General features: G+C 34.0%; 3 protein-coding genes across 8 annotated transcripts in view; 2 read left to right on the plus strand and 1 right to left on the minus strand.

Annotated features, from left to right (window-relative positions):
• LOC105196179 (LHFPL tetraspan subfamily member 2a protein) overlaps nt 1–12,996 on the plus strand; it is a 110,315-nt gene that overhangs the window by 78,729 nt on the left and 18,590 nt on the right. The window contains exon 1 of one of the 2 annotated variants that reach the window (XM_011161968.3): nt 12,571–12,806. The exons of the other annotated variant lie outside the window; for it this stretch is intronic. The gene's annotated coding sequence lies outside the window, so the exon portion shown is untranslated. Of the gene's footprint in view, nt 1–12,570; nt 12,807–12,996 lie in introns of those variants that run through there. 2 annotated transcript variants of the gene reach the window in all.
• Nucleotides 59–4,009, plus strand: LOC105196177 (protein CDV3 homolog). Of its 3 annotated transcripts, none has more exons than XM_039453597.1 (4): nt 59–565; nt 1,158–1,573; nt 1,951–1,965; nt 2,041–4,009. In XM_039453597.1, the coding sequence occupies exons 1-4, from the start codon at nt 386–388 to the stop codon at nt 2,177–2,179; spliced, it is 750 nt and encodes a 249-aa protein (XP_039309531.1). In that variant the 5' UTR covers nt 59–385; the 3' UTR covers nt 2,180–4,009. The 3 variants fall into 3 exon arrangements, with proteins under 3 accessions (XP_039309531.1, XP_011160264.1, XP_011160263.1); XM_011161962.3 differs by having other exon boundaries at nt 1,941–1,965; nt 2,041–2,181; XM_011161961.3 differs by lacking the exon at nt 1,951–1,965.
• Nucleotides 4,122–7,820, minus strand: LOC105196178 (putative gamma-glutamylcyclotransferase CG2811). Of its 3 annotated transcripts, XM_011161964.3 has the most exons (5): nt 7,665–7,820; nt 6,435–6,623; nt 5,350–5,499; nt 5,145–5,266; nt 4,122–5,063 (listed from the first exon to the last, which is right to left on the minus strand). In XM_011161964.3, the coding sequence occupies exons 1-5, from the start codon at nt 7,776–7,778 to the stop codon at nt 5,027–5,029; spliced, it is 612 nt and encodes a 203-aa protein (XP_011160266.1). In that variant the 5' UTR covers nt 7,779–7,820; the 3' UTR covers nt 4,122–5,026. The 3 variants fall into 3 exon arrangements, with proteins under 3 accessions (XP_011160266.1, XP_011160265.1, XP_011160267.1); XM_011161963.3 differs by having other exon boundaries at nt 4,122–5,266; XM_011161965.3 differs by lacking the exon at nt 7,665–7,820 and adding an exon at nt 6,916–7,531 and having other exon boundaries at nt 4,122–5,266; nt 6,435–6,787.

Below are 12,996 nucleotides of genomic sequence, written 5' to 3' on the forward strand. Positions count from 1 at the left end.
GTGTGCCGTGCACCCACGGTCTTCTGTTGGACCCGCGTGATTTCGCATTCCATCGATCGGACGGGAAGACGCGGCGTGGCCCACGCGAAATATCGCCGACGCCACGAGACGAGTTTTTGTCGCGCTTTCCCGGGCCGACGGAAGGCCTTGCTCGCGTGACATTCATCTCTGCGCGAGCATTCAGACGCGCACTTGACTCGCGTGTCGGCGCTACCGACTTCCGGGCGAAGACAAGCCCATGTGGACGGCCACGGCGGATGCCACGATCAGTCCGTGATCAAGCGTGTTCTTGGCGTGCCTGTAGCTCATACGCTCTCGCACGTCGTAGATCTTTTCACCCCGGCTACTCCCCGCCGCACCATCCGGACTCCGTTGTCGCGTCACCATGGCCGATCTAGACGATTTTTTCGCCAAGAAAGACCGTAAGAAGGCCAAAGGCAAGAAATTTACCACGACCGACGAGGTCGCCAAGAAGCTAGAAGAAACGGGCAAACAACGACTTGAGAAGCCCAAGCCGAAGGAGAAGCCAGCGAATCCCGAAGGCGAAGAATCCCAGCACACCGAGGTAAGGTGGGGACGGAGACAACGATGGGGACGGTATCCCTTTTCCACGCGTTCTTATCACGGAATCTCGGAACCTCGTGTCCGTGCCACGGCGCTGCCATGTTTGCTCCCACGAAGGGGGAATGGTCGCGAGGATTAGTTGACGACGATGACGACGACGATCACGCATGACGTTCCTTGGACATCCTAAGATGCCTTACGTAATCACTGGACGTACGGAATCGTCTACGTGCGTCGCGGCAGCTGTTTCACGTGCACGTGTGTTCTTCGAGTTTCTCCCCTCCCCCCTTCTCTGGCAACCTCTCCTAAAGAGAGTGGATGGGAAGTGTGATTCTTTGCGAAAGCTCAATGGAAAGCTTGTATGATGTGACAATTGGCTGGATACTTTTTTCTTATGGCTTTTCTGAACTGTCACAAATTGTAATTGGGTTAATTGTAAATGCATCATGTGACATTTTATTTCATATTACAGATATGCCGTGCACAAAAATTACATGTCTTTTTTTTTAAGATTAAGCTGATTACAATAGTGTATAATTATAAAGATAAATTACAAAGTTAGAGAATGTATCACTAGTGTATTTTGTTTTTAGGATGAAGACGAGTGGAAGGAATTCGAAGAAGAAAAGAAAGACTACAGTGGTTTGAAAATTGGACATTTAACAATAAATGATAGTGTCGATGTGGAATCAGACGACGAAAGGGGTACCTTCGAAGTTGGTTCTGATGGCGAGTGTATCGAGGGTGGCACAAAGTACACGGGACCATGGAAAAAACCAGAGAAGGTGCCAGAAGCACCAGAAGTGGTACCGACACCTCCTGCTGCACCACCCGTTGCCGCCTCTACTGGAAGTAGTTACAAAGCACCACACTTACGAAACCAACCTACATTTGCTAGTCCACGACCACGAGGAAGAAATGTTGCACCTGATATAAATAGTGAAGAATACTTCCCTACCTTGAGCTCTAAGCCCCAGCAAAATAATGGTAGCAGTCCTTGGGGAAGACGGTAAGGCATAATCAAAATCTCCATAACGATATTTCATTAATTTCAGCATAAATTATTGATATTTCTTATGACAGGGTTACGTATTGAGATTTTGATTGTAAATAAAATTAATCGTAAAATAAAATAGTATTTGTATTTTATATTAATAAAATGTTATGTAAATCATTTTATTATTAAAAACTAAATAGACTTTTAGGAAATGACAAAATTAACATTTAGCTTAAACAGATCAACTTCAACAAGTGATTAAAAAACAATACATTTCTTAAAAATAACTCTTAATATAATATTTAGTATTTTAAAGTTAATATTTAATTTGGGATCACTGGTTAACGAGTGCTTAATCAACTTCATTACAATCCACTAGTCATTTTTAGTCAACATGCCTACAGGTAAAGAAACAATATTGCATTGCATCGAGTGACTTTACTGAGTAATATGTATATAATGAATGGTTTTAATTACAGGCGGCGAGACGAAGGAGCATTTGAAGAAGTTCGCAATCGAGGTGGCAGTAGATCGTACAATGTGCCAGAGTCGCAAACTCAAACACCCAAGCTCTCCCTCGGTAACAAGTACGGCGCCCTGTCGCAAGACCAGAGCTGAAAACACCTATCTCAATGGAATCAAACAACATGCAATCAATATCACACCGTCGCCCCTTCTCGCTTCATGGCCCAACTTTGCCGTGAAAATCTATTTTCTAGACTAGGACGCAGTGTATATTATAGAATGTGTATACACATACACGCGCCCCGACTTTACAAAATTCCGGGGATGCTAATTCCGGTTCTCCCATTGATGATTTTAAAATGATCGCGGGATGGATCATTGATCATAGATATTTGCACACACGTGCGCTCATGGACTTCGTAACTAAAACTCGAAATGAATATCGTGCGCAAGCTTATTTTCATACCATGTAGACAACGTGATTGGAAGTCGATTTTTATATTTCATTTTGTAATCAGCATAGTGTATAGTATGCTGCTTCCAGGAAAGCGTTAAGATGGCGGATGAATGGATTCTCGAATCCTGGGAAAAAAAAAACGGCGGACCGGAACAACGTTGTTATTGCGAGTATGCATTATCGTTATGCAGATTGTAGTCTAAAGAAAAAAGTATCGTTCGTTAAGATATTTTACGTGGTATTCGCACTTTCTTTTTATACGGTGCTACTTTTAATTTAGCGTGCATAATTACTGCCACGATTGATGCCTTCTCATTAAGTATTATCGATGTAAATAGGACTGATCACGTTGACGTCCGAACACGATATGCTTCGAGATCGGCACGACAACGTCGAGATCAAAATTTACACGATTCATCTGAACTTCTTGTATAAAAGCTATTCGCGAATAACAGTCTCGAATTGAATTGCGGGATGCTTCTTGGGCCCTTCCCTTTCTCTCTCTCCCTCTCTACATTCGAGGGACAGTGTCGCTTCGCTCAAAATGGCAACGTCAACGAACGAAAATTTCTAGATTAATTAAGATATATATATGTATATTAATCGAATTTCGAAGGGCTGGGCTTTGGAACGGTGCGGAAACAATAAGTAATGACGAAATAATACGAACACAACTTTGAGTGAGAGTAACGAGGGGCAAAATATAGCTAATTAAAGTGTAAAACAAACTACCGTATCGCGGTGGTGTTGTGCACAAAATAGGAGGGAGAAAGACATATGCATACACTCGTGTTAAACATAAAATGGGAAAATCCTATGTACACTTTTGTTAACAATTGTACAATTCTCTTTTTGTTAATATAAGAGTTTCTTTCTCAAGATGAAAAATATGTGGTGAATAAATATCGAATCCGTTTCCTGGGGGACGATTTCTCGTTGTTGGCGAATCCTCCTCAGGCAGGATGATGCGTATCATTTGCAAAATACTATGAGAATGCCATATGGAAACGGTAGATAATAATAAGAATTCTTGTGTATAGTGTGTGATAAAATGTGATTATTTATAAATAAATTTCTTAGGATAAACTCATACGTACTGCCTCCGAGCATTTTTTTTTTAAATTTGCTGTACTGTATTTCGTCAATCAACCGATTCCCGAAGCGAGAAGTGCAACGCTCGATTACTCGTATGCGCGAGCATCCTGATTGATCACCTTCTATGAATGTGATCTATATCGGAAACATATTGGCTACGGATAGACAACTGGACTGTAGTGCCAGGAGAAATTTAACTTAAGCACGCGGCGGAAACGCGCAACACCGGTGCCTCTTGGAGACAGTTTCAAATTGATTTGATTTCGCTGCGGCAACGCGGACTAGCCTGCCCTTTGTTACAGAATAGTTGAGATACAATTTTATCGCTACTGTTACATGAGAGCGAGCGATAGAATGACAGGAAATGAGAGTGTGTGAAAGTGTGGGATGCGAGCGTACGTGACATATTTAATAAAATTCAATTACCAAGATATTTCACTTTCATGCCAATTTCTTCCACTCCATTTACAAAATCCTATTTTATACGTTACTGTCAATTTTTTCTATTCTAAAATTTGGAAGAATGGGTTATTACGTTGCTAATACAGGAACGATTGTTGTATTACAAATGTAAAAGTAATTATATACATTTTATACATATATATAAATTTTTATCCATAGCTAAGAAGTAACGCGTTACTTGTAACACCGTTACTATTACAATTATCTTCAGTAATGAATAATTTTTTTTATTTTTAATGTTAATAGTAACAATTACATTTTTTGAATAATGATAATAAATATAGGTAATTGTTACTTTATATACGTGTACAATATCTGTGTACGGAATGTGTGCAAGTCATAAAAGAAGGGAGCGTTACGTTTGTTCATGTTACGATTAACCATAATTACTATAAATCTTGTATTAAATTGATCAATTAGTGACACACATGAAGAGAATTGTCTCTTAGAATTTAATCTTAAAATCACTGAGACATAATGGTCATCGACAAATTTTACTATAAATTTAGTACAATTACTAGAATCTTGATAAAATTTTCTATAATTGTATAATTTTTATTATTACTAAAATTATAGTAAAATTCTTCAATAGCCATGTTTTTCCACATAATTTTAAAAATTATTTCTAAGAGAAAATTCTTTGTATGTAAACAATTGGATACTACTCTACAAAAAAATCACATTTTGATGAAAAGTAATAGAAATTGTATACTCAGTATTTTTTCAGTAATGATAACGAATTTTTCCGATGAGTAAAGAGTTATTTTTTAAAAGTAATTTTTCCAATCCTGTTTTTATGATTCTTAAATGGTTCGGAAAAGTTGGAGTTGTTTTCTTAAAAATAGAACTTTGAAATATTGCGTTGTGTGTACAAAACAGCCTTATAAATCATCACTTATTGTCTTTTACCATCACTTTCCCTGAATTTTCACGAGGATTAACGGTATCATAGAAGAGAGCGCTCATTATGATTGCGCATCTGATATTTATAAAACGTCGTCAAGGCTCGACACGTCCTCGTCGCTGCAAAGAGAGAAAAGCCACCGGCAATGATTTTTTTATTGCATCTCTTTTCTGTGATCGTAGGACGGATCACGAACATACTTCTCGCAATACTTTAGCCCATGGCTTCCATTGTTGGTGTAAGACGCGTACATTGTACTGTCCAGCAAAGAAGATTTATATTTCGGCAGAAAGTATATCCAGGCTTTTGTTGACTCACAGACCTAAAAAAAAGAGTAATTTATTAAAAGAAAAGTATAGATGCCTGTTACATTCGATTAACACATACAGAAATCTATTGAATTACCTCTTCAAAAGTTTTTCCAGGCTTGAGCGCAGCCTCTGGCGCTAATAAAACCTTTTCTTCCGTTCGTTCGTAAAACTTGGGATGTTCCTCCAATTCGTCCAATCTCTTCAGCATGTTGGAATCCACATCGTATATTTCTCCAAGCACGTACTGTTTAAAAGAAGCATTCTATTATGATTTATATAATGTAATGAATGAAGAATTTTTAAATAGGAATTAGAATCACAAGTCAAGCTAATCCAACTGTTTATATTTAATACATGTCTAAAAACATTTAGCCGATACGTTTTTATTTATATTTACGATTAAAAATACGTATAGTAGTAAACCGTTGAAATGTATCATGTCATATAAAAATAGTATTTAAAAACTGTTAAAATAAACGTCTAAAAATAAATTAAATGTTTAAAAATACATCTAAAAATAATTTTTTGTCTAAAAGACATCTAATGATGTATTTGGTAGTGTTAGTGATCAGCTGACCATCTAACACATAGTTTATAGTGATTGATCAATTTTAAGCATTTATATCTGAAAACAACTGCTTCAAATAAAAATTTAGTAAATTAACTTCTTTTACTTAATTTTTCGAAAATTTTCTTGTTACAATATTCATAAATTTCAGGACATTCTATATATAGGTATTTTAATAATCACTCTTATCATTATATTTAATTAATATTTAGTTAATATGAAATTTATTTTTACTTTCATTTTTTCTTATTTCTATTTATATACATTTTTGTGTGTGATTAAAGAAGTTATATACATGTAAACTCTGAAAACTAACTTTTTAAAATATAATCAAACATTTTATTTATTTATATTGCACTTCTTATGTATTTTTATTACAATTACGTATAAAAGTACAGAAATGTCTAAAAAAAAGATTGTTTTAACAATTTTTATGTTCAATAATGATTTAAAAAAACATCAAAAAATTTTTTGATTAGTTTATACATTTAAAATTGATTTTAATGTATTTTAAACTGTGTAAAATAACTGTGTTATTTAGGAATTAAAGTAGAAGTTATTGAAAGATTCCAGCTAATTCAACCTTTCAAATATTTTTTTTTCCAACTCACGTTGCCGGTATTAGGTTTCTTCAACAGGAATGGGATGTTATACTTCGTGGCGATTATCAGGGGATACGGAATCGTCGTCCTGCCGAGGCCTAGGAACTTAGCGTAGCCATTTGCGGTGTCCTTGATGAGGCCGTGATTCGGTTCGCCTCGTTTCAACGTACCATATACGAACACACGATGGAGAGGACTCTTGAACAGGTTTTCGTACATTTTCAAAAGTCGCGGGATACCTCGTTATACGTAACTTCCGGTCAATGACATTGCGGCCGGATGTAGACTAGCACGCCGATGGATACCGATTTATACGCGTGTGATTTTGTGATTACGTCACAGCAAAGTTCGCGCGACCCAATCTAAAGATAAGACTTGTCGATAATGGCTGCGTTCAGTAGAAAAAGCTCTATGTGATTCCTTATTATGATTGCTTTCTACACAGAGGAATTAAAGACAAGAAGCCGATCTTATTGAAAATTTACTCAACTGTTATGCAATCGTTGTGTCTTGTGAACACAGCCAAGGTTCGCAGAGACTGAAGACTGAACTTTATATTTTGGACGACAGGCCGTCGAAAGAGAATAACGAGAGACAACTTTTTCAAGAAGTATCTTTCGAACTCGCACTCAAAGAACGACCAAGATTCGCTCGAATAAAAGGCAGGTTTTCTTCTCCTTTGATTAATGGCATTCGATCCTTAAGCGTAGATACAGCCAACATACGAGCCAGGATAAAATACGAACAACTTGACAAGCACGCAATACAATTACATATGGGCTAACGCGGATCACAAAATGTCGGCGCTAGATGTCGGTACCGTCGTTGGGCGCGATTATTTGGAATTATTTGTTTCCGTTATGTAAAACGCAATTTGATTCCTAATAATATAATACCCATCAAATGTGAAAGATGTAGCTGGGAAACATGAAATTCCTCATCCCTTTATTATATGCATACTATCTGACAAAAAAATTATTTAGAATTTAGCCATGCATACGAAATACGAATACACACTATATTCTAATACCACGAATTAATTCGCATTTTACTTTTATTATCACTCCTTACATACGAAAGACGCGAAATATAGCGACAGAATGGTTCTCGATTTTAATAATTTGATAGAAGAGTGAGTGATTTTCAAAAATGTATGTAAACTTGCGAAACAAAAGTTATATGATGCGTATTGTACTTCGATCGTTATTAAAGCGTCAATATAGCTTGCTCATTAATTACCTCGTCTAAGAAATCCACATCCGAATCCTTCTTCGACAAAAGAGAATAATGAGAATTCAGCTCTATAATGGCGATATTAAGAAGTACTGTAACGGTGGCGACGTGCAGCAACATTTCCGCGAAGTGCAACGACCGAAAGTGACAATGCGGCGCAGCGGCCGTGTCTTGGCACCGAGCTCACTCTCGGATACCCTCGGATTGCAGAGGGTATCGCGGGTTGGACATTGCGAGATAAGATAAGATTTTCATCCAATAAGATCTTCGAACAATTGCACCATCATTCATCGCGCCACCCTGTGCGGCGCCATCCTAATTAAAAAACAGCGCGAGTCGAAAAACTAAAATGTGAAGGTCCTGTATAGAAAACAAAAAAAAAAATCTCTCACATAAAATGACAATTTCCGTTCTCTCCTTCTAGAAAAAAGCCAAGCGAGATCAATACCTCGACGAAAATAAAAGCGTTTGTTTGGGGTTTATGTGAACGTTTCGTAAGGATTTGTTAAGAGTTGAGAACACTCAGTAAATATGAGTTTGTAGAGAAGAAATTGCAGCGTTTGAAAAGCGCTTGCGTAATTAGTATTTACTGGCGTATACTAAAAAGCATTACCTCAACGTTACTAAACTTTCATGAAACTTTATATATAGCGTTTGATAAGGGTTCAAAAGCATTCAAATCCAACAGCGTTGCATAAGCGTTCTTATATTAGAGTTTGATAGCTTATAAACTCTTAACAAACGGTTGTAAACGCTTTATAAAGTTTCCTATTTTCGCTAGGGTACCAGCTGATTGTCGGTTAATAAAATTACAAATATATACATATACATATACAAACATATATATATATATATATATATATATATATATATATATATATATATACATATACATATACAAATATATATATATATATATATATATGTTTGTATATGTATATGTATATGTATATGTATATGTATATGTATATATATATATATATATATATATATATATATATATATTTTATCAGAATTATCGATTACATCAACAGTTGAATTTGTGCAGCAGAACTAAACACTTTCAATTAAATAATTTATTTAATTAAATATATTAGGTATCACAGATAAGATATATATATATATATATATATATATCTTATATATTTAATTAAATAAATTATTTAATTAAAAGTGTTTAGTTCTGCTGCACAAATTCAACTGTTGATGTAATCGATAATTCTGATAAAACTGTCACAATGGAATATTGAAAGTACATACATTTGTATCATCTCTACATAGGTGATATACCGGTGCAGATCAGCCAAAATTGCTATAAAAAAGTAATCAATCGAGGAAAATTGTTCCATACGCTGCTGATTTTGCTCCACAAGCTTTTGTTTTCCATCAAACGCATTACAATAGAATTCTCAAAATCTTTAAAGTCTACATCTCGTTTAATCATCGTTTTGTTGCCTACGATATAAAAGTTTTTGTAACGCTGTCTAATATTTCTTTTGACATCATTGCCATAATTACAGGAAGAGAAAACTTGCAAAGTATCGATAATAGCGAGAATGACTGGAAATTTATCACAAAATTTATTGCAATTATTAACTCGGACTTTAACTTATGCTTGATTTGAAGAGGAAAAATGAGTCGAAACATGTCTGTAACATTGTGTAACGTTATCTTTTTTCAAAATTTATTTTTCTAATGTATTGTTATTTTTTAATACACATATTAATGTGCAATAACTCCCAAGTCTTGACTCTTATATGCCATGACGTTTTTGTTTTATTATTTTATTGATCAAAAAAGTTATTATTTTAATTGATAAAAGCATCCTGGATATATAAACAATAATAAAAATTATCTCCAAAGAAAACATATAGCAACCTTCTAAAATGTGCAAACATGACATTGATTTCTTCAAAAACTTACAACTTAAATTCAAGTTCTGCAAATTCAAATTTCTATTAGTAACCATCATTTATCTCTATAGTCTTTTTCGTAAATTATATCAATACTACTGTTCAAAAAATATATCAATACTACTGTTCAAAAAATTTTTCACAGTCTAAATCTATACTTATATTTTATATTTATAGATCTTTCAGTAATATATTTCAGAGAAATATTAATCAAAATATTATAAAAAATACTTGAATGAAACTGTCCGATATCGATGTAGAATTGGATGCTTATTTTTTACGAGCTATCTCGACTCGCTGTATTTTGAAAATTATTATAAAGTGAATTTTAAACATTTTTGAAAAATGCTAAGTGTACCACTTATAAAATTCTAAGGTAGATTTCAATGCTGCTACGTTTAATTTTTCTTTTATCATTTGACAGCTTGATAAATCTATGACACTGAAGGCCGTAGATTTCGTGAGTCAAACTGAATCTATCGGGTCATTAAAGATAGCGGACATAAATAAATTAAGAAATAAATAAATGAGAATAATAAAGATTAAAAATAAATTAATTAAGAAAACGATAAATTAAGAAATCTATTTAATTTAATACAAAATTGAATGCAAAGTTTCTTGATTATTAATAAAGTGCCGTCATTCTGTATTTCGTTTCCTTTAATACCACACTCTGCAGATATCTAAGAATATGTTCACAAACGTTGTATTTTATTAAAAGTACTTTTGAGCAAGAAAGAATCAACGTCTCTCAAATCAAAATTCTGAGAAACGTTCAGCAATTTCATAATTAATCAGTTTAAAGCATTGTAGCGATTAAAGTTGCAAATACATTATTTGCAACATCCTTATATACCGTTTTTGTTATTTATTTTCGATAATAATTATTATGTTTTTCTGTCTGCATCTGTAATGATATTAGATTTTGCGGTAATAATAACGAATTTAGTTCTTATTTTTATAGCTATTTTAATTTTAACAATGAAATGACAAAGAGACTCTCAAGAATTAAAATTATAATCTTTAAGAAAGGTTAATTAGAGTCAAGTGCGATTATTGATGCATGGTTACAATTTTGTTGAAAAATTGACTCTCATTAGCCTTCTTTTCAAATATTTTAGTTTTATATTATTCTTATACCTATTCAATATATTGCACGCTGATAACACACTAATTGTGTGATTGAATAGAAATATTCCGGTACAATACTTGATGTCTTAGGTTGCATTCATATTATGAACTTATAAAATACTTGAATCAAGTGATATTTACTTAATTCAAATAATTACAGTATTTTTCTGTGCATTTTTAATTATTGCTCGAGTTCTATTATAGATTATTTAAAATAAAAGTCTTCGATTTTTAATTCGTACTGTAATTGAAACAAGTCTCTCGATTCGACTTTTCCACACGTCACATATTCGCAAGACACTGGCACCCTTCGTTGCGAGCGACATGTAATCTGACGCCTGGGGAAAATAGGGGTGGCTGACCCCTACGAAACCATGCGTAAAACGAGGTAGGAGGGAGAAAAGCCATCGGGAAAAGTATGGAATGAACTGTGATGTGTGGTTGCATAACGCGAAGCGGTGAGGATCGAATCGCGTGATAAAGAAAAACTGACAGTTGGGCTTTCGAGGGATTAAAATCTATAATTATAGGTGCTTCAGGGACGCGATTAATGTGATTTGTGATGGGGGCCTCAACGGCGCCATATACGGCAGCCATGAAATCTCACATTCGATCGATGACACATCTCGTTGCTGCGGGAAGCAGACGTTAAGTCGATGCTGCTTGACAAGAACGCCTGATCAATGGGACAAAATTAAAATCATGAATTTTTATAGGAAAATAGAGAGAAAATATAATTTTATATCATACATGCATCGTGAGAATTTCACAATTGTCGAAGAATAAACAATCCTTCAACAATACTCCAACTTACTGAAGCAGCGAAAAGTTTTTAACATTTCTTTAATTACTTTTTAACAAAGTTTGGTGAGTTAATATATTTTTTAAATTAAATTAAGTTAAAGTTAATATGTTAAAAATTTAATGAATAAATATTAACTTAATTAAAAGTTGTTTTAAGATTAAATTAAGTTAAATTGACAAGTTAATTTTGAAAAGCATTTCTTGTAGATATTAAATTAGAATAACATAATTTTATAAAATTAGTTTACTCCAAATAACAATTGTTCTAGAAAACAATTACAATTAATATAAATCATCGAATAAAAATATTTTATTTGTAAATTTTATTGTTAAATTTATATGAAATAAGAAAAACATATGGTATGTATAGCTTTTTTATATAGAATATATTTTTTTATATAGGTAAACTTTTAAGAAAAAGAATTAATAAAATAAAGTTTATGTATTTTACAAACAATTAGATGAAATTAAAAATTAACTTATCTAAAATTAATTAAGTTAAATTAAGAATTATTAATTTTATTATTTTATTTTATTTTATTTTTAACTTTTTAATTACTATCAACTCTGATTCTGTATAAAAAATGTACGTTGAACATTGCCAAGAAGTATTTACCCGTTTTAATTACTATATATCCGAGTCATCATTAATTTGTAATTGTTTATTGTCACACAATTTGAATGATAAATTATCAAGTTATATTAAAATATACTCAGCAAACACCACGTTACATGTAACGTAAATGTTAGTTGTAATTTCCCACTCAGCAATGTAACTGTTATATAACACATTTGTTATATAACAGTTACATTGTTGAGTCGGAAATTACAACTAACATTTACGTTACATGTAACGTTGTGTTTGGTGGATACAGATTTTATGTTTGTTTAATTTTATTACATTTTTGATTCCAAAAATTTGCGTCTTTCGAAAATGTCATCGCAAGGAGCGCCTGACCTCTCGTTCGTGCGATGTATCATCAGAATGAGATTGATCGCGTCTTATTCTGCCCCCGCTTGTGTATGTACGACGGCTGACAAGTTCGCATCTCGTTATAGCGCTCCGGCGAACGCTGCGCCTTCAGTCGTGCCTCGCGCGTCCAGTGAGTCGCACGTGAAGTGGATTACGTGCTCCTTTCGAGGTCGCGGTTAAACACGATCAACGAAGAATCACGCGCGTGTGTCATCGAAATAGTGACTTCCAGTGTTTGACACGTTAAACTGTGCAACGCTACTTGTCGATGAAACGCCGCTTTTGTCCAGAAACCGTGCTGAAACAAACACGGAGGACGGGCGAAAAGTAAGCCGCATTGTCTCATTTGCTGTTGCATTCATTGTTTCATAATTTTACTTTCTTAATTAATTGTAGAACATAACTACTATTCAAGAATATTGCCTGCATTACTCAATAAACACGTTATGTTATTGTTAGTAGTAACAGTCAATATTACAATCATTGCAGTCAATATTACAATTTCAAACTCAACAAC

Source organism: Solenopsis invicta, chromosome 9 (assembly GCF_016802725.1).
Source record: "Solenopsis invicta isolate M01_SB chromosome 9, UNIL_Sinv_3.0, whole genome shotgun sequence".
Taxonomy (NCBI): Eukaryota; Metazoa; Arthropoda; class Insecta; order Hymenoptera; family Formicidae; genus Solenopsis; species Solenopsis invicta.